This window comes from Phyllobates terribilis, unplaced genomic scaffold (genome assembly GCF_046119375.1).
Source record: "Phyllobates terribilis strain yellow unplaced genomic scaffold, ASM4611937v1 Scaffold_1__5_contigs__length_1240528914, whole genome shotgun sequence".
Lineage (NCBI taxonomy): Eukaryota > Metazoa > Chordata > Amphibia > Anura > Dendrobatidae > Phyllobates > Phyllobates terribilis.
Window position 1 is genome coordinate 354,837,580 of NW_027362761.1, and position 22,051 is coordinate 354,859,630.

Sequence of the window (22,051 nt, forward strand, 5' to 3'; positions counted from 1 at the left end):
CACAGAATATGCGCCATAAATGTATGATGGATGTAGGGCCCAGCGTGCTCTGAAATTTCCAGGACTCCCATATAAATTACCAACTATCTTGACACAGACACCTATTTTCAGAGATGTGGGACCCAGTAGTGGGATCCATTTACGATAATAGTACATCTCCAGTGTATAATGAGCTACAACACTTTTTACTGCCAGTGACATTTGTAATAAAAATACATAAGGACCTTTATTTTCGCTTTATCAATAAATATTTATTCCACAGAATAGTCTTTCCAATGAAGTACAAAAAAAGTCATTACAATGTTATCTTTTACACTCACTGCATTAAAAAAATCTCACTATAGCAATCTGAACTTCTATATTAACAGCCTGTATGGCATCCAGAAACAGGTAAGTCTTACAGCCTTAAGGCCTCATGCACAGCCATATTACAGATACATAATATGAAATCTTTGTTCTTTCTGAACCTTCATGTGCATTGGATTTCATTAAGAAATTTATCACGATTCATGTAGAATCCATAGGAAAAAAATAATTCATTGATCAGCTCCACTGGATGCTCTTTCTAATATATTGTTTCCTCTGGGAGCATTGTGCCAAATGCATATACCAAAATGGCATTATACGGAGTGCTTGCTCTCCATAGTACAGAGCTTTGGTGACACGAGTTCTGTGCTTCCGTGTGCATGAGATCTTTGTAAATGTGCACTTAAAATCTACACTAAAAAGGGGATTAGTTTTTTTCCACCACTTCTGCTATTCAAACGGCAAGAAAAGCACCAGAGTCAAAGAGAACATCCCATAGACCTGTGCCAAAAAAAAAGTTCATCAAAAGGATTGTCAGCATAAAATGACTGGGCAAGCCAGTGCACCCTTGGTGTGGCCAAAACATTAGTGCACCTTCCCACCATCTCCACCCCACTTCTTTGATTCACAGCTCTGGCTTCATAGAGCCAGAGAAGGGTGGAGATAGAGGAAAGCAAGTAGTTAGAAAGATGTACCTAAATGTTTGGCCACACCAGGGGTGCACCAAGCACCGGTACTTGGTTTGGACAGTTTTTCAGTGCTGACAGAGTCCCTTTAATATTAATTCACATTTGTTTAAAAGGGCTTCGTGTGGCTAGCACATATACAGTATTTAAGATGTACAGTGCATCTAGATAGAAGGAGATCGTTCATATACAGATCCACAGCCGAGGATTTTAACTTTGTCACAAATTCTGGTAGAACTATAATTTTATGCCTTTAGCTATAGACTTGATTACTCCAACAATTACAGTTCACATGTCCATTTTACCAAGGTCGGGTGGTAGAAAAAAAATATATATATAAACCTACAGTTAAACACAGTCTCAAGCAGATAAGAATATTGCTACATTTCTATACAAAACCATTTCTTTCCTGCCATGTCATTACAGATTGGGATAGCCATCAGTACCCTAGAGGAACATTATTTGTTAGTTTTTAGGCCCAGCAAAAATGTAATAAGGATGTGAATCAATTGCATGCTGGGTAGGCAAAGACTCCCCTCTGCAAAACAGAGAATCTTCATCTCTAAGAAGGCCTGCATTACAATTACCTGTGCATGTACAAATAGGAAGGGAGCAGGGATAAAACCAGTTCAAAAAGCAAGGTGTAAAATCCAGTAGTCCTTATGAAAGTCAGTTTTTCAGCCATGGATGTGCTTCAATGGAAGACTTGCTCCGATCACCATAGTCATACAACAATTCCTCCCCAGCCTTTATGTCTCTTGATGCAATCAATATAAGGTGAGGTATATTGTTGATATCATGTAGCTTTGTATGGCAATTTCCATTCTTGCTATGGTTTATTAGTCTTCCTAGGCGGTTGGTCTCTTTTGTAGCGTCAACACTGATGTAAGAATAGAGAAGAAATGGTATAAGTATCACAGGTGAGGTGGTGTAATGGGATAAGTAAATTGCAAGTATGAATTTAAATGGACCTAAAATAGGCACCCTTAATTAAGAAGTTGTCAGGTCTTGTGCTATTGATGGCCTATGTTCAAGATAGGTCATCAATATCACATCTGTGGGTGTCCAACACCTAGCAGCTCCACCAATCAGAAGTTTTATCTGCACTGAAATGAGTAGGGACAATGATATTACATTCACGGAGCAGTAACTGGTGCCGAGAACTGCAGTTCAGCTCTTATTCCATCGGACCCCCACCAATCTGGTATAGAGGATCCATTCTAAGGATAGGTCGTCAGTGGCACAAGGCTTGGACAACTCTCCTAAAGGTTGGGGCTACACTTAGACTTCAATTACTCAAGAAAAAGTTAACTGAAGTTACTGTCTATAAAAAGTACATTAAGTAATTTACAAATCTGGTAGAAAAAAAAAAATTTTTTTTTTTTTTACAGATTAACAATTTAAAGTCAAGCAAACAAGTCCCTAAACATTTTCTTGTACGGACAGGTAAAATAAAAAAAAACCCCTCAGAACCCTTTAACCCCTTAAGCCCCGCGGGTGGTTTGCACGTTAATGACCGGACCAATTTTTACAATTCTGACCACTGTCACTTTATGAGGTAATTACTCTGGAACGCTTCAACGGATCCCCCTGATTCTGAGATTGTTTTTTCGTGACATATTGTACTTCATGATTGTGGAAAAATTTCTTCGATATCACTTGCGTTTATTTGTGAAAAAAACGGAAATTTGGCGAAAATTTTGAAAATTTTGCAATTTTCAAAATTTGAATTTTTAAGCCCTGAAATCAGAGCGATATGTCACACAAAAGAGTTAATAAATAACATTTCCCACATGTCTACTTTACATCAGCACAATTTTGGAACCAAAATTTTTTTTTGTTAGGAAGCTATAAGGGTTAAAAGTTGACCAGCGATTTCTCATTTTTCCAACAAAATTTACAAAACCATTTTTTTTAGGGACCACATCACATTTGAAGTCACTTTGAGGGGTCTTTATGACAGAAAATACCCAAAAGTGACACCATTCTAAAAACTGCACCCCTCAAGGTGCTCAAAACCACATTCAAGAACTTTATTAACCCTTCAGGTGCTTCACAGGAATTTTTTGAATGTGGAAGAAAAAAAATGAACATTTAACTTTTTTCACAAAAATGTTACTTTAGACCCAATTTTTTTTTTATTTTCACAGGGGTAACAAGAAAAAATGGACCGCAAAATTTGTTGTGCAATTTCCCCTGGGCACGCAGATACCCAATATTTGGGGAAAAAACACTGTTTGGGCGCACTGTAGGGCTCGGAAGGGAAGGAGCGCCATTTGACTTTTTGATTGTAAAATTTGCTTGAATAATTAGCGGACACCATGTTGCGTTTAGAGAGCCCCTGTGTGCCCAAACTTTGGAGCTCCCCCACAAGTGACCCCATTTTGGAAACTAGACCCCCCAAGGCACCTTTCTAGATGCATAGTGAGCACTTGGAACCCCCAGGTGCTTCACAAATTGATTCGTAATAATGAAAAAGTGAAAAAAAAAACACTTTTTCATTTTTATGAATCAATTTGTGAAGCACCTGGGGTTCCAAGTGCTCACTATGCATCTAGAAAGGTGCCTTGGGGGGTCTAGTTTCCAAAATGGAGTCACTTGTGGGGGAGCTCCAAAGTTTGGGCACAGAGGGGCTCTCCAAACGCAATGTGGTGTCCGCTAACAATTTGAGCCGATTTTCCATTCAATTTGTTAGCGGATACCATGTTGCATTTAGAGAGTCCCTGCGTGCCCAAACATTGGAGCTCCCCCACAAGTGACCCCATTTTGGAAACTAGACCCCCCAAGGCACCTATCTAGATTCATAGTGAGCACTTGGAACCCCAGGTGCTTCACAAATTGATTCATAAAAATGAAAAAGTGTTGTTTTTTTTCACTTTTTCATTTTTACGAATCAATTTGTGAAGCACCTGGGGATTCCAAGTGCTCACTATGCATCTAGATAGGTGCCTTGGGGGGGTCTAGTTTCCAAAATGGGGTCACTTGTGGGGGAGCTCCAATGTTTGGGCACACAGGGGCTCTCCAAACGCAACATGGCGTCCGCTAACAATTTGAGCCGATTTTCCATTCAATTTGTTAGCGGACACCATGTCGCGTTTGGAGAGCCCGTGATGTGCCTAAACAGTGGAGCTCCCCCACAAGTGTCCCCATTTTGGAAACTATACCCCTCAAGGATTTTATTAAGGTGTATAGTGAACATTTTGAACCCAGAGGTACGGCACAGAATTTGTTTACATTAGGTCATCATATTGAATAAGTTGTCATTATTCTTGAGCGCAAGTGCTCGCTACTTGAGTTTGCATCGGGTACTCAGGTATGCACCATGTAAAGCGTGTGCTCGAGTGACATGCTCGAGTCCCTGCTCCGCATGTTTCACGGTTATTAGACACCCAAAAAAAAACATGCGGGGATCGCTCGTGCATGGCAGGCAATCCCCGTAAAGTTTTTTGGCTGCGAAGCATATGGGGCAGAGACTCGAGCATGTCACTCAAATACTCACGATACTCAATGCATACCAGAGCACCCGATGCAAACTCAAGTAGCGAGCACTTGCTCTCAACACTAGTCGCCATATCGTCATCTTTTTTTGTTACTTTTGAAAAAAATCCCAACCCCAGCACTAACTCTAGCACAACCCTAGCCCCAAACCCAGCCCAATCCTAACCCAAGAGTTTATTTTTGACGCCGTTCCTTGTGCGGTATAAGTGATTAGACGACTTTATTCTTCGGGTCGGTGTGATTACAGCAATGCCAGAATCATATGGGGTTTTTATGACTGACAGCTGTCACACACTAAAAGACGCATTTTTTGTAAAATCTAGTTTTTGCATCGCCATATTTTGAGAGCTATAATTTTTCCAGATTTTGGCAGACAGTCATGTGACGGCTCGTTTTTTGCGGGATGACTTGACGTTGTTATTGGTGCCATTTTCAGGCACGTGACATTTTTTGATCGCTTTCTATTCCGATTTTTGGGAGGCAGAATAAACAAAAACCAACAATTCAGGAATTGTTTTTTTTTTTTTTTTTTTTTATTCTATTCCGCGTGTGGTAAAATTGATGAGGTAGCTTTATTCTTCGGGTCAGTACGTTTACAGCGGTACCACATTTGTATCATTTTTCTATGTTTTGGCGCTGATACACAATAAAAGCTATTTTATAGAAAAAAATATTTTTTAGTATCGCTTTATTCTGAGAGCTATAACTTTTTTATTTTTCGGCTGATGGAGCTGTATGGCGGCTTGTTTTTTGCGGGACGAGATGACGTTTTCAGCGGTATCATTTTTATTTATATGCGTCTTTTTGATCGCGTGTTATTCCACTTTTTGTTTGGCGGTATGGTGATAAAGCATTGTTTTTTGCTTCTTTTTTTTTTTTTTTTACCGTGTTTACTGAAGGGGTTAACTAGTGGGACAGTTTTATAGGTCAGGTTGTTCCGGACGCGGCGATACCAAATATGTGTACTTTTGTTTTTTTTTTTTTTTTTTTTATAATAATATTTATTGATGGGTACATTATATTTTTATTTTTGGTGTATTATTTTTTTTATTTTTTTATAATATTTTTGCACTTTTTTTTTTTTTTTTTCCACTTTCACACAGTTTATACACTTTATTACTTTGTCCCACTCTGGGACTTTCACTTTTTTTTTTCTGATCGCCTGCATGGCACAGGAATGGAGCACCATCCCTATGCCATGAAGGCTGTCAGAAGTGCACAGTGTGAAGATTGCTTGGAGATGCACTGCGCATGTCCAAGCAATCTTCCTGCTCTCTGGTGACCCGGATGTTGTCATGACGACATCGGGTCGTCATGGCAACACCCGGGAAGCCTTTGCAGACTGCGCTGGAAGCCGGAAGAGGAGGTGAGTATCGCCGATCACCTCCCCTTGCCCCCGCAATGCCGCGATCGACTTCGATCGCAGCATCACGGGGGTTAATGTGCTGGGAGCGGTGCAGGACCGCTCCCTGCACATAGTACCGGGTGTCAGCTGTGACAATCAGCTGACACCCGGCGGCAATCGCGCCCGCACAGCGATGACGTACTAATACGGGTCTGGCTCTTAAGTCCCAGGGCACAGACGCGTATTAGTACGTCAGATGTTATTAAGGGGTTAATAAACCCCAATCTCAACAATTCTGATTTTAATCATTAAAGGGGTGGTCCACTACCATGACAACCCCCCCCCCCCCCATCAGTGTGTTTGTCATTACAAAACACTTATACTCACTTTTTGTGTTGGTGTTGTTCCAGCGGTGTCAGCACTCCCTCTGTCAGGCCTCACATCACATTATGTCATGTCTTGTGAGCCCAGTGACCATTAAACTCAGGGATCACGTGACAATGTCATTTGAGCCCCAGGGAGAGCGAGTATCGACAATGCGCGAACAGCGCCAGAGGGAGGTACAAGTCTTATTTTTTTTTACTGAGGGCAACCATGCTGATTGAAATGGGGCTGTCAGAGTAGTGGACCATCCCTTTAAAAATCATTAAAAAAATACACTGCTCAAAAAATAAAGGGAACACTTAAACAACAGAATATAACTCCAAGTAAATCAAACTTCTGTGCAATCAAACTGTCCACTTAGGAAGCAACACTGATTGACCATCAATTTCACATGCTGTTGTGCAAATGGAATAGTCAATAGACGGAAATTATTGGCAATTATCAAGACACCCTCAATAAAGGAGTGGTTCTGCAGGTGGGGACCACAGACCACATCTCAATACCATTGCTTTCTGGCTGATGTTTTGGTCACTTTTGAATGTTGGTTGTGCTTTCACACTCGTGGTAGCATGAGACGGACTCTACAACCCACAGAAGTTGCTCCCCTTGTGAGACCATATGCTGGTGCAGTTGGCCCTGGGTTCCTCCTAATGCAGAACAATGCAAGACCTCATGTGGCTGGAGTGTGTCAGCAGTTCCTGCAAGATGAAGGCATTGAAGCAATGGACTGGCCTGCCCGTTCCCCAGACCTGAATCCGATTGAGCACATCTGGGACATCATGTCTCGCTCCATCCACCAACGTCACGGTGCACCACAGACTGTCCAGGAGTTGGCGGATGCTTTCGTCCAGGTCTGGGAGGAGATCCCACAGGAGACCATCCGCAACCTCATCAGGAGCATGCCCAGGCGTTGTAGGGAGGTCATACAGGCACGTGGAGGCCACACACAATACTGAGCCTCATTTTGACTTGTTTTAAGGACATTACATCAAAGTTGGATCAGCCTGTATCCAGGCCTCCATTGGTTAATAATTTGATTTCCATTGATGATTTTTGTGTGATTTTGTGGTCAACACATTCAACTTTGTACAGAACAAAGTATTCAATGAGAATATTTCATTCATTCAGATCTAGGATGTGTTATTTGAGTGTTCCCTTTATTTTTTTGAGCAGTGTATGTATATATATATATTTTTAATAAGCATCTTGCTACAAAGTGCTTCTAATTAGCCTTTAAAAACTCACCAGTAGGTTTTATTCAGATACTGAAAATAGTACATGTAGCAGCCGGTGGATGAGTCCTCAGCATATAATGCCTCTCGCCTTTTAGCATCAGTTGTCTCTATGAGGTCTCCATGGTATTCCACTACAAATTCCCCACGCTGGAAGTTCTGAGTTGCAATCACCCCTCTACCTTTATCAGCAATTACGTCAACCTGAAGAGAACAAAAAATGGTGCCGTCAGGAGGGAGATTTTAGAGGAATGCAGATCACCTTCTCTTGAGCAGAAATGTATTCAGCTTTGAGCAGGATTGGGCCAAGTCATGTGAGAGAAGGAAAGTAATTCTCAAGGCGTTCTATGAGCCCAAGAACATAGCAATGATGTCCACTTTTATAATATTTCTTGATTTTTTAACTATGTTGTTGTAATGTATCTAAAATTAAAAACATTATTTGCAGATAAGTTTATTATTCTACGAAACAAGATTTTATGACAAGCATTGAAGGGGATGTCTGGTCTAAAGCTACAAGTCTGCAGTTACTGACTGCAGACTGGTGAATCCTCATATTGCACTCGGTGTGTTTTAACACCAATTATGCGATGAGCCTTAGCAAATACATGGGCCAGGATCAGAGAAATGATGATCACAGCTACATGCAGGCATTATTGTGCAGTACCCACCTTCATCCCTTCTTCTGTGCCGTTTAAAATAAGGTCATCTATTCTTTTCTTTTCTTCGGTCTGGGGGAGAAATTGAAAAGACAATCAGCACCATTACAGTTACACATATGGATTTCTTCAGGGGGGGGGGGGGGGGGGGTCGAGATTTATGGTTACCTCCAAGTCTTTTTTGCTTTTTCGACAGCTTCGCCTGACAGGGAAATAATCGGTAACTTTTCTGTTTGGAGACTTTGTTCCTTGTACCCTAAAGAAAATAAGCAACAATTCATTGCAAGAAAAAAACAAAACACGGAGTTAATCAATAATGTAAAACAAATGTTAAAACTTTAGAACAAGTGATTATTGTTTGTTAGAACCTAAGCAAATATTTTTGATTACAGCCTACAGCGAAGTCTGTTGTGCACAAGAATGGTGATCTACAGCCTTGTGAATGATGCCACAAGAAGACATCTTGTCAGTAAGAACCGATCTACTTGTCAGTAGTAGTGAAATACGATAGCAACTCTGAATGACCGTGAATGACTAATGAACAAAAAAGTATGTATGTATGCATGTATATATAAATAAAATTTCTTTGTTCATTAGTCATTATAAAGATAGGAGATCTATTAGACACATGCAGTGCCAAAGCACTGTGGAAAAAATGTTTTCAAAAGTAAGTGTCAATAGTTTATTTCTAACAATTAACAAAATGTAACGTGAATTAAAAAAAAAAAAAAAAAAAAACAACAATATTTGGTGTAATCACCTGTCTTCAAAAAAAACCATCAACGCATTAAAGGGGTTGTGCAATACTTTAGATTACCCCCCCCCCCCCCCCCAGGTCCCTAAATCAGTGAGGGATTGGTAAGGAGTACAATGTTTTTTTGTTTTTACTTTCAGAGGTGAAAAATCCCCTAAATCATCAGGCATATATGTAAAGCAGAGCTAGTTGGCCTATGTGACAAAAAAACTAGACTGTACACAAGGGCAGGTCTGGGTGGCCTGACAAGCTATACTTACTTCCTTCTATTAGATTTCGCTTTCACCATCTTCTGAAGCTCCGACTTCTTGTCAGCAAGTGGCAAAGATGATTTCTTATGGGTTTCAGGGGCTGATTGATTTTGGTCACTGATTGCTTCTGTAGAACTACACTCGTTTTGTTTGTGTTCGGCAACTTTCGACAGCTTAGACGTGGTGCCAAGTTTTTTTTTTTCAACTGAAGTGACAAATCAGATACAAAAAGTCTAACACCGATATTTAAAAGCTTTTCGGAACTATACAGAGAAAGTCTGCTGCTATTTAACTAAAGCACTGTTACCTCCTCACCCTAAAAGAAGCCACTCCGCAAATCTACAAGGATGCTGCCCTATTGCACGTGGACCCACAAAATACCAGATTACATCCACAGCATCCGCATGCTTCACAGCATTTACACACGTGGTCAAAATTGTTGGTACCCCTCGTTTTATGAAAGAAAAACTCACAATGATCACAGAAATAACTTGAATCTGACAAAAGTAATAAATTAAAACTCTATGAACATTAACAAATGAAAGTCAGACATTGCTTTTCTGCTTCCATAGAATTAAAAAAAAATTTAACTCAAGAAATAGGTCTGGACAGAAATGATGGTACTCTTAACTTAATATTTTGTTAAACAACCTTTTGAGGCAATCACTGCAATCAAATGATTCCTGTAACTGTCAATGAGACTTCTGCACCTCTCGAAAGGTGTTTTGGCTCACTCCTCATGAGCAAACTGCTCCAGTTGTCTCGTGTTTGAAGGTTGCCTTTTCCAGACGTCATGTTTCAGCTCTTTCCAAAGATGCTCAATAGGATTTATGTCAGGGCTCATAGAAGGCCACTTCAGAATAGTCCAATGTTTTCCTCTTAGCCATCCTTGGGTGTTTTTAGCTGTGTGTTTTGGGTCATTATCCTGTTGCAAGACCCATGACCTGCGACTGAGACCAAGCTTTCTGAGATGGAGAGGAGGAGGGGGAGAGAGGGACAGAGGGAGGGAGGGAGAAGGAGGAGGAGAGAGGGAGAGGGGAGGAGAGGGAGAGGGGAGGAGAGAGGGAGAGGGGAGGAGAGAGGGAGAGGGAGAGTACAGACCAAAAGTTTGGACACACCTTCTCCTTTAAAGATTTTTCTGTATTTTCATGACTTTGAAAATTGTACATTCACACTGAAGGCATCTCGTATGTTGATGGTATGGTGTGGTGTATGGGGTACAAAGATAGTGGGGCCATTCTTCATCAATGGAAACCTCAATGCCACTGGATATCTGAAATTGCTACATGATGTGTTGCCCTCTGTATGCACTGAAGATGGCACGTTCCCTGAGTTTTTCCAACAAGATGGTGCACCACCACATTATGGTTGTCAGGTCCGAGCACTCCTTCATGAACAGTTTCCTGGAAAGTGGATTGGTCGTCGTGGGCCAGTTGAATGGCCACCAAGGTCTCCCGATCGAACCCCCTAAGACTTTTATCTTTGGGGTCATCTGAAGGAAATTGTCAATGCTGTGAAGATATGAGATGTGCAGCATCTGAAACAACGGATACTGGAAGCCTGTGCTAGCATTTCTTCTGCGGTGTTGCCATCAGTGTGTCAAGAGTGGGAGAAGAGGGTTGCATTGACAATCCAACACAAAGGGCAGCACTTTGAACACATTTTATAAGTGGTCCTAAATTTGTAAATAACTCATGAAAGAATAAAGTTACGTTAAAACCAAGCACACCATTGTTTTTCTTATGAAATTCTCAATAAGTTTGATGTATCACATGACCCTCTTCCCATTGAAAAAAATAGTGTTGGATCCAAAATGGCCAACTTCTAAATGGCCGCCATGGTCACCACCCATCAGGAAAAGTTTTCCCCATCCTATATACTCATGTGCCACAAACAGGAAGTTGATATCACCAACCATTCCCATTTAATTTAGGTGTATCCATATAAATTGCACACCCTGTATATTTCTTTGCTGCTGAAATAAGCGTAATTGGCGCACACTGTACTTTTTTTTCCAGCTGCAAATACCTACATTTCTTTAAATTATGATCAGTACAGGTGTGACCACTAAGACACCAAAATGAGGAGGGCTAACATGAGATATACAACCCCTGGCAAAAATTATGGAATCACCGGGCTCGGAGGATGTGCATTCAGTTGTTTAATGTTGTTGAAAAAAAAAGCAGATCACAGACATGGCTCAAAACTAAAGTCATTTCAAATGGCAACTTTAGGGCTTTAAGAAACACTAAAAGAAATCAAGATTAAAAATGTGGTACTCAGTAAGGGTAATTTTTTTTTCAGACCAAGCAGAGGGAAAAAATTATGGAATAACTCAATTCTGAGGAAAAAATTATGGAATCACCCTGTAAATTTTCATTTCCAAAACTAACACCTGCATCAAATTAGATCTGCTCATTAGTCTTCATCTAAAAAGGAGTGATCACACCTTGGAGAGCTGTTGCACCAAGTGGACTGACATGAATCATGGCTCCAACACGAGAGATGTCAATTGAAACAAAGGAGAGGATTATCAAACTCTTAAAAGAAGGTAAATCATCAAGCAATGTTGCGAAAGATGTTGGTTGTTCACAGTCAGCTGTGTCTAATATCTGGACCAAAAAGAAACAACATGGGAAGGTTGTTAAAGGCAAACATACTGGTAGACCAAGGAAGACATCAAAGCGTCAAGACCGGAAACAATGCAATATGTCTCCAAAACAGGAAATACACAACAAAACAAATGAGGAACGAATGGGAGGAAACTGGAGTCTGTGACCGAACTGTAAGGAAATGGGATTTACATACAGAAAAGCTAAACAAAAGCCATCATTAACACCTAAACAGAAAAAAACAAGGTTACAATGGGCTAAGGAAAAGCAATCGTGGACTGTGGATGACTGGATGAAAGTCATATTCAGTGATGAATCGCGAATCTGCATTGGGCAAGGTGATGATGCTAGAACTTTTGTTTGGTGCCGTTCCAATGAGAATTATAAAGATGACCGCATGAAGAGAACATGCAAATTTCCACAGTCATTGATGATATGGGGCTGCATGTCAGGTAAAGGCACTGGGGAAATAGCTGTCATAACATCTTCAATAAATGCCCAAGTTTACATTGATATTTTGGACAGTTTCTTATCCCATCAATTGAAAGGATGTTTGGGGATGAGGACATCATTTTTTCAAGATGATAATGCATCCTGCCATAGAGCAAAAACTGTGAAAACATTCCTTGAAAGAAGACACATAAGGTCAATGTCATGGCCTTGCAAATAGTCCGGATCTCCATCCAATTGAAAATCTTTGGTGGAAGTTGAAGAAAATGGTCCATGACAAGGCTCCAACCTGCAAAGCTGATCTGGCAACAGCAATCAGATAAAGTTGGAGCCAGATTGATGAAGAGTACTGTTTGTCACTCAGTAAGTCCATGCCTCAGAGACTGCAAGCTGTTATTAAAGCCAGAGGTGGTGCAACAAAATACTAGTGATGTATTGGAGTGTTCTTTTGTGTGTTTGTTTTTCATGATTCCATATTTTTTTTTTCCTCAGAATTGAGCGATTCCATTTTTTTTTTTTTCCCCTCTGCTTGTTCTGAAAAAAATTACCCTTACTGAGTACCACATTTTTAATCTTGATTTCTTTTAGTGTTTCTTAAAGCCCTAAAGTTGCCATTTGAAATGACTAGTTTTGTGCCATGTCTGTGATCTGCTTTTTTTCAACAACATTAAACAACTGAATGAACATCCTCCGAGCCCGGTGATTCCATAATTTTTGCCAAGGGTTGTAGTAACAGACATGCACATTCATTCAGCTGTTCTGGCACCTGAACTAAGGCTCTTGTTCACACTGAATAAGCTTAGGATTATTTTAACTGTACTGGAAACCATAGTCAATTTGTGCAATAAAATGACACATTCTAAAAACAGACACTGCATGGGATTTGAACAGGTTTTTAGATGTTTTTTTAGAATCTGATTTGGAATGTTTCGGATACAAGGCATACAATACAACGCCCACACATTCTGGTGTGGATATGGAGAATTCGTACCATCGGCTTTCTTATGTGGATCTACAGCTTTGCCCGGATGTTTGCCCTCATTGTGTGTCACAGCGTTTTCTTCCTGGAGTGGGGGTCTTGCACTGGCAGATTTAGTAGGGCTCATAAAAGAGTAGATTTTTGACTGCCCCCCATGTCCCACATCCTGGAGAGAAGAAAAGAAAAGAAAAAAAAAAAAAAAAAAGGACTAATTGGTTATAAAGGCAGTTCTTAGAAATCAAAGATGGTTCATTAGCAGCATGAAAGAAATGTAAAAAAAAAAATAAAGATCAGATAGTGCTTACTAACATCTGTAACTGTCTATCACTTATGTACTTTCCATAAGAATACTTTAACCACTGCTGAGATACTATCAGTATCAGCTCTCCTGACATGTCTGTTTTAGTAAATAATTGCATGTATCCTAATATAAAAATTAGAAGAGACGATAATCCGTTATTCCTTCTAAATGTTAACAGTTGGGGGTGTGAACATACACTGTCCAATCAGTGCTCATAGTGTAAGGCTGTATAATGTATGCAAAGCGCTGAGGAATATGTTGGCGCTATATAAAAATAATTATTATTAGTATGAACACACCCCTTTGACAAGAGTAATAGTAACACCCAATAGTCAATGTATTCGAGGAATAATAGAGGAACAGTACTTCCTAATCAGCTTTCTGCACATCCAGCTATAAAGGTAGCCTAAAAAAGGCCCAGGAAGATCAGCCAAAATACCGGGGTCACAGCAATGTGACAGCCATCAACCAACAAAAGGATCAAATGCCTGTGTCAGCTGATTGCATCTTTACGTGGGGTTAATATTAATCGTTAGAAGGCAGCACATCCCCCTTGTGTACACAGGGATGTGCTGCCCACAATAACAGAAGTCAATCATGCAAGCTCTTCCCGGCCATTGCTCAATGAGCACCGATTAACTCCCAGTATTGGAAGGCTGCTCTTACAAGAGAATATATTGCCACTGTGGACCTCCCACTGCGCGTTCACTGCTGCAGATATCATTGCAAAGGAGGAACAGGAGAGCCGCACATCCCACCATTAGCATCTCACCTACATCTGGAGCACCCATGGGCTTCCTGCAGGGCTCCTGTAATCACTGACTATACTAAGCAGCCTGTGCATGAGGTTTCTTAATATGCCGACTCTGGGAACACAGCAGATTTTCTGCAAGTGAATAGACTGGGAAAACTTAGCTGCATTCTAAACTGGAAAACTGGTTTCAGTTCTTGCTTATCCTCTTAATATTGTAATGGCTCAGCCTACACTGAGTGAGTCATACATTTGGGATCTGCTGTCTAAGCTTGTGGGAGTACCTAAAAAAAAACAAAACATGGGCAGCGAATTCTGCAATGCCACCTGCAAGATGATACCATAGAATAAATCAATGAGAAATCCTCCCATAATGCTCACATCGCTACCCTTAAGGCAGGTACCTGCACATGGGCCAATGTGGCAAGACCTGATTACACCAACTACGAGGACAAGGATGATTGGGCGAAACTGGCGTAATGATGACTTCTGTGTTTAGATCAATAAAAGTAAAAAGCACCAGACACAGACTGCTTTTACAGCAATGTCATTACCATCACAGACAACCTGCATGTCACTGATGATCTCTCCGCGTAACCCAGACCTATCCTAAATAAACCCATCCAAGAATGGTGCGGCAGTCTCCTCCATCAGATACACACACAGCAGTCTCCTCCATGAGACCCACCTCAACACAGCAGTCTCCTCCATGAGACCCCACTACACACTCACACCACAGCCGCTGCCATCGCTGCACAACCTCATCCATACACTGGAACTAGTTTCCGCGGTGAAATGCGGCCGATTACAGGTAGGGGGCGCCCAACAGAACACAAGACAGTTACTAGCCCACCGACCCCGGTCACTTTCGGGTTGTTTTCATTGGTTCCCCCGGTTCGACAGGTTTCCGGTGCGTCCCCACTCCTTCCGTCGCTAGACTTGGACATTTTCTTACCTAGGAGACAGACAGGGTGGGATTGATTGCTGTACTGGGCTGGTCAGAGACTTATGACAGCGTCTAGCGCCGCCATCTTTAAAGGGCTCAGAGGCGGGGAAACAGGGAGGGCTCAGGCCACTGCTGTCAGGAGACCGAGCCCCGGTACCGCCCACTGCCTCCCGGTACCTGTCCCACTGGCAGTGCCAGGATGAGACCCGGACACCACAAGTCAGGGAGCCCTGTGTGATAAGTGCGTGGGGCGATACATGTGATCCCTGTGTGCAGGCTGCCAGATCAGACCCCCATACGGGCAGAACACGGAGGAGGTGCACACTGCTTCATTCATTACTCCCCATGCAGTGATTGCCACACTAGGTGGATTTGGTGTCAGATAATCTGCAGTATATTAAAGCATCAGGGTGGATGAGAAAAATACAAAAACACAAGTAACAAAAACAATTGACTTTAAAGGTACCTGTCAGAAACATCTACACCATCTATAGGACTATTTAGTCCTTCAAAAGATAAGACCGTTAAAGGGTTGTCCGGTCTCAGAAGAAGTGTCTGCGGTCACTCAGGGACTGCCGAATTGTGAGTGTGATGTGGCCACTGGCACGACTCCCCTGTAAGCCCCGTGTGTGCGGGCCGTCACGTGATGCCTACTTATGGTCATGTGCCAGGTAGTCCAATCCGGCGTCTAAAAACAGAAGAGAATTGAGGGAAGCTGAGTGAGACTAGCAGACATGACCGCAAGTAGCCAAATTACATACATGCGATCACATGACTGCCCGCTCGGGGGATACAGAGGAATGGCAGACGGTCACAATCCGCCAGTCATGGAGTGAATTCAGACTTCTTTTAGCACTTCAAAACGCTGTTCCAGCAGCAAGAAATAATAATAAAAAAATAATAATCTCAGATTCAACTTCTATATCCATATATTTGGAAGTGCACTGGGACGTGACCATGCACTTCCAGCTCCGCAGTGTCACACTGTATTCCCTGCCTAGCACTACCCCATTTATTTTACTTATATAGCGCCATCATATTCCAAAGCGCTTTACAGACATTATCGGCACTGTGCCCATTGGGGCTCACAATCTACATTCCCTATCAGTAGGTCTTTGGAGTGTGGGAGGAAACCCACACAAACTCCTTGCAGATGTTGTCCTTGGTTGATTGACTGGTCTTCGACCATATACCAGAGCAAACGGCCTGTCAAACTACAAGAGGGTGGTACTAGACTGAGAATACAGCGTGAGACTGAGGAGCTGGAAGTGCATCATCATGACCCAATGCACCTCTAGACTGGTGTATACTGAACTGCAAAACAGGACCTAGTGCTGCGGCAGCATTAGCTTGTGGTCATAAGGGGCTACACAGGCTTGTAAGTGGTGGGGGAGAGGGATAGGAGTCTGACATGTTCCCTTTATGGCGCTGCCACACAAGATGAATGGATTTTGCTGCGGTTTATCTCAGATTTCCCCCATTGCAAAGTCAAATCCTCTTAAATTTATGCTGAGGATTTTCTCTGTACTTTGTCGGTAAGATTTTATGAAATCTCAGCCACAATGCTGCTACTGTAATACACAGTGGATGTTTTGGCTGGATCTGATGCATATCCAACCAACCTGGTGGATGCCCCCTTAAAAGGAAGTCTATCACCAGGTTTTTACCACAAGCCCAATTCTAGCGATGTGTCACTTACTGGGCTGCTTCCTGTAATTTTGATCAAATCACTTATCAAGAAGAAATCACCGGAAGACTAGTAGACCTGCTAACATGTAGTCCTCCATTATTCATTAGCTCTGTATAACCCTGCCCCCACCACTGATCGACAGCTTTCTTTGTACACTGCATAGGCAGAAAGTTGCCAGTGGTATGGGCTGAATTATACAGCGCTCAGCATTCAGAGAACTGGTAGATCTGCAGCCAATAAAACAGATTTTTAATCAAAATGACAGCATGCTACCCAGTAAGTGATACATTGCTGTAATCGAGGTTTCTGCCCCTACATTATGCTGGTCTCAGATGGAATAGCAAAAACCTGGTGACAGATTCCCTTTAAAGGGTCTCATCTTGCTCTTAAAAGCAAGCAATTTTACAATTCACCACTTATTAAAAATCCTCTCCATTCAAGAACAGAGGGATTTTTAATTTGTTAGTGTATGGATTGTTGCCTTGGCTACCAGCCACTGCTGCAGTGTATTAGTAGTGGTGGGTCTCCTAGGTAAGAAGCGCAGTACTTGCAAATGCTGCTCTGAAGCTGGCGGGATCGCTGGATATACCAGCTTCAGTTCCCCTATACTCCTCCAATGCCACAAAGCTGCCTTTGCTCACACCAGCAGCGAGCCACAGTTCAGGCCGTCCGCAGAACTATGCCGCAGGTCCCAACTGTCAATCATCACCTATCCCAGCTATTGCATCAATGAGCCGGCTGTCAGCCAAAGTGCCGTCACTAAAAATGTACTGAGCGGTGACTGAAGCCTCGCCAGTACACTGGTATGACTGCAAGATGGTGGCTGCCAGGAGGAATAAAGGTCATCTTTTACCAGGAGCTGGACTTTCAGCATGGCAGCCGGGCACCTTCATAACACTATTAAAAGGGATTCTGCTAATAGTATCACCCTTCCTAAGCCGTCTATATAGATATGCAAGTCATAGGAAGCTGAATACAATGATATCTTGATATTTGCAATCTAACATTTTTCTTATATGTAAATGAGCTGGTAAGATCTATGGGCCGGACACTGATCTGTATGAGACTCCGCCTCCACAGATTATTTTACTGGTGTGAGACATGCAGGTCAGGAGCGCAGCCATCACACTGGTAACATCCCTTTTAATGTAAAATAAGATCTGGAGGCTGATTCTCCTGGAGAGCTATGCCCGTCCCATAGTCCTGAACAGCTCATTTATGTATAAGAAAAAACAAACAAAAACCATGGATTTCTCTGGAATAAGATATCAGATCACAGATATTACAGGTATCATGTTATTCTGCTCTCTATGACCTACATGTCAATATAGACGGCTTAGGAGGGTTGATCCTACTGACAGATTCCCTTTAACATGCAGATTAACAGGGTTATCCTACACAAGTTCCTATTAAAGGAAATCTGTCACCTACTGCGAGTTATCAGACCTCTACTACGGGCATACAGGGTATAGAAAAGTAGTATTGTATTTCCAAGAAATCCCCACCTATCTGATTAGGAAGCACAGAAACCCCCGCCTATCAGTTTATTTAGCATACCCCCCCCCCTGCACGTCATAGGGCCCTGTGACATGCACTCGTTTCACTCCCTTCCCGCGCATGCGCACATCGACGCTATCATCAGGTGCGCTTTTATTCCTCCCAGCGAGGTTTTCTCTGCAGTGTTCTAGCGCGCAGGCGCTGGGAGTCACTGCGACTTTTGGGCGCCTGCACGCTAAAACACTGCAGAGACAAACTGGGCTGGGAGGAAAAAAAAAGCGCCCCTGATGATAGCGGTGATGTGCGCATGCGCGGGAAGGGAGTGAGACGAGTGCATGTCACAGGGCCCTATGACGTGCAGGGGGGGGGGGGGATATGCTAAATAAACTGATAGGTGGGGATTTCTGGGCTTCCTAATCACATAGGCGGAGAGTTCTTGGCGCCCCCCGGGCACCAGGCATGTAGAAAAGATTTTATAAAAACACATTTATCTGCAATCAGACCTCTACTATGGGCCATACAGGCAAGTATAGATTTACTTTTCTATAACCTGTATGGCCATAGTAGAGGTCTGATATCTCCCAGGGAAGGTGACAGATTCCCTTTAAGGCTATGTGCCCACAATGCAGAAGTGCTCCGGATTTTCCTTGAGCGTTTCCGCATCTACCTGGCAGAAAAAACGCATGCGGATTGTACATGCTGATTTTACATGCATTTTTTTCAGGCAGGGACAAGCATTTTTCACGCATTTTGCGCATGCGATTTCTCATGCGGGGTGTCAAGCTCTTTCCAAGCGATTTTAGCATCACTTGGAAAGTGCTTGACAACTTGGTCACACTATATAAATCCATGCAAACGGCATGGATTTTATATAGCGTGACCAAGTTAGTTAAAAAAGAATAAAAATGGTAAAAAAAAAACAACAAAAAACCAAAACATTATACTCACCTTCCGATGGCCCCAGATGGTGTAAAAGGACCTTCCATGACGTCATTTAGTCATGCGACAGGTCACGCGACCACCGATGTCAGAGGTCGCGTGACCTGTCATGTGACTGAATGACATCATGGAAGGTCCTTTTACTCCATCGCAAGCCATCAGAAGGTGAGTACAATGTGTTTTTTTTATTTTAAATTCTTTTTTTTTTTTCACAGGTACTATGGTACCCGGGTCTGGAGGAGAGTCTCCTCTTCTCCATCCGTACATTGAATCGCTTAATATCTGCATGTGCACATGTAGTCATACGGATATTAAGCGATTCAATGCAAGTCCATGGCGGCGAAAACGCCGCAATTACGCAACATAATGGGTAGTGCTGCGAATGATAATCCGTAGCGGAAATCTCCGCAGCATGTGCATAGCACATGCGGATTATCATTAGGGAAAATGGCAGGCCTTCTACCATGCGTTTTTGAAGCGTTTCTGTGGCAGAATTGCCGCTGCAGAAATGCTTGAAAAAAAAACGTATAGTGGGCACAGCCTAAAGCTACATGTGCATGCAGGGATTTCACCACAATACTGCAACTAATCAGCAAGGAAAATCCACACACGTTACATGGGTATCATGCAGCAAATGGTAAAATCCACCGAATAACTCTGCAGCACAGATCCATTTCCGCAGAAAGTTCTTTCACGGACCATCAGATGACGAGACGGCCAACTTCTCTCCATAGGATGATGGTTTGCAATTGGGTGGTTAAAGGGGATTTTCCCAAAATTACAAGTTACACCCTATTTGACCCCCAATTTTCCCAAGATTTCTCCAGCAGTCCCACAGACAATGAATGGAGCGGAGGTGCACGCCTCTGGAGATCGTGGGATAAACATTTAAATGCGCATTTGATGCAATTCCCCGCCGACCGTCCTGCTGGTGTGGATCCTGGATCCTATTGTGAGCAGCTTTAGGTAATGTTTACATTTTTGGGAAGCATACAAACCCCCATTTCCCCAATATTAGGTCAATTTTCCAGCCACAAATCCTTTATACCAGGGACATATAATAAGGTCCATTCCCCAGCACGGATCAGACATCACTACCTCCCAGACTAATGCACAGCCCGATGGCGGCTGCTCCAGGACGTTTTATTCGCACATTACAGTTAATGACGGTTAGAAGACCCCCAATACAAGCCTTAACACGTGGACCCGTCCCAATAAGGGGGAATCGGTGCAAGCCCGTTATCATTACCTCTCCCCATGATGTCTCCGGCGCAGATCGTGGAAGTCCGGTAAGAAAAAACTACAGAATAACTACAACCAGCCGGGAAATCGCCAAATTAACCCGTTACCGACAACCTCGCCAACAAAGTTTAAAGCCGCAGGCAGTATCTGCCGTGTTGGGGGCGGAGCGAGTGAATCTCACCGCCCATCTCACTTTGGATTGGCTCAAAATGCTGCCTGTTAGATTATCAAGTCTTCGCATTGGTAGATAGGCATTAACCCGCCCAATGTCCCTCCCCCTGGCGCTTTCTGCCCTCTGTATGGTGCATGTAGTTTTAAATTCCTCGAAGCTATCTGATTGGCTGTATTATACACCTGTATCTGCACGCTGATTGGTTGCACTGAGAATACAGTTATCCGGGCGACTGCACGTGTCCTCACTGCTCGGAGGCTCTGTGCTGTTCTCATCAATCACTTGCTTAGTTAGTTAACCATTTCATTACTAGTCACTAAGACAAGGCTGGGGTGATGCACGGTTCAGTATTGGTGCAGTTAACCATTTTTTATTTAGTAGTCAGTCATACAATGTTTCAAAAATAAGGATGGGCGAACTTGACCCCGAACACAATAGAAGTCTATGGGGACCTGAACTTCAGAGCTTTAACATGGCTGTAAAATGGTCTTAGTCAGGGCTAGGGGGCTGCAAAAGGAAGCTAAATGGGGGTAAGAGGAGGACAAGTGTCCTGCAAACAAATGTGGATAGGGAAATGACAAAATAACAGCATAAAAAAATCTAGAACCAGGAGGCGGAGGTACAAGTGGAGGAGGAGGTGGAAGAGGCAGGGGAGGAGGAGGTAGATAACACTGTTTTTGTATTTTTTCGGATACCTGGCTGTGATGGCTTTGGAAGTGCCCACAGCTTAAAAGCTTCGCTGCAGCCTTTCAACAAATTTTATTAGGCATCGAAACCTGAACAGTAAACCGGATTTCCGGTAAAAAGTCAGTGTTTGGGGTTGGACACTAGGTGTCTGGTACGAACCCTGAGCTTTACAGTTCGGGATCGCTCATCCCTAGTCACAAAGAGACCTCTGTTCACATCTGCATTTATGTCCATTCCTCTGTTCCCTTATAGCAACAGAAGAATTAAAATAATAGCGGTTCTGAAAAACCTTACCACAGCGTGAACCGGCGCTGACCGAACGATCACAGTGACTAGAATAATCTGATTTCCTTCATTTTATAAGATGACAATATTTTTCCCAGTATTTCTTGCTAATTTATTATGCTTTCCTCATATAGCACCATGATATTCTGCAGCGCTTTACAGACGTTATCACTGTCGCCATTGGGGCTCACAATCTAGATTCCCTATCAGTATATCTTTGGAGTGTGGGAGGAAACCGGAGAACCTGGAGGAAACCCACGCCAACACGGGGAGAACATACTTGTTTTGCTCGGGTGTTATCTGGGTATCTTCGGCGTGCTCTGCTAATATGTTTGACACCCTGCGGCTGCATGTATTGCAGCGCCGCGGTAGACAGCCAGAACAC

General features: G+C 42.6%; 1 protein-coding gene across 3 annotated transcripts; it reads right to left on the minus strand.

Annotated features, from left to right (window-relative positions):
* Positions 1-236: 236 nt before the first annotated feature.
* KMT5A (lysine methyltransferase 5A) lies at positions 237-20,693 on the minus strand. Of its 3 annotated transcripts, XM_073676189.1 has the most exons (8): positions 20,530-20,693; positions 15,066-15,163; positions 13,169-13,322; positions 9,125-9,320; positions 8,279-8,366; positions 8,123-8,182; positions 7,465-7,655; positions 237-1,872 (listed from the first exon to the last, which is right to left on the minus strand). In XM_073676189.1, exons 1-8 carry the CDS (start codon positions 20,537-20,539, stop codon positions 1,662-1,664), a joined length of 1,008 nt encoding a protein of 335 aa, XP_073532290.1. In that variant the 5' UTR covers positions 20,540-20,693; the 3' UTR covers positions 237-1,661. The 3 variants fall into 3 exon arrangements, with proteins under 3 accessions (XP_073532290.1, XP_073532292.1, XP_073532291.1); XM_073676191.1 differs by lacking the exon at positions 15,066-15,163 and having other exon boundaries at positions 20,530-20,691; XM_073676190.1 differs by lacking the exons at positions 15,066-15,163; positions 20,530-20,693 and adding an exon at positions 15,164-15,310.
* Between the last annotated feature and the right edge of the window lie 1,358 nt (positions 20,694-22,051).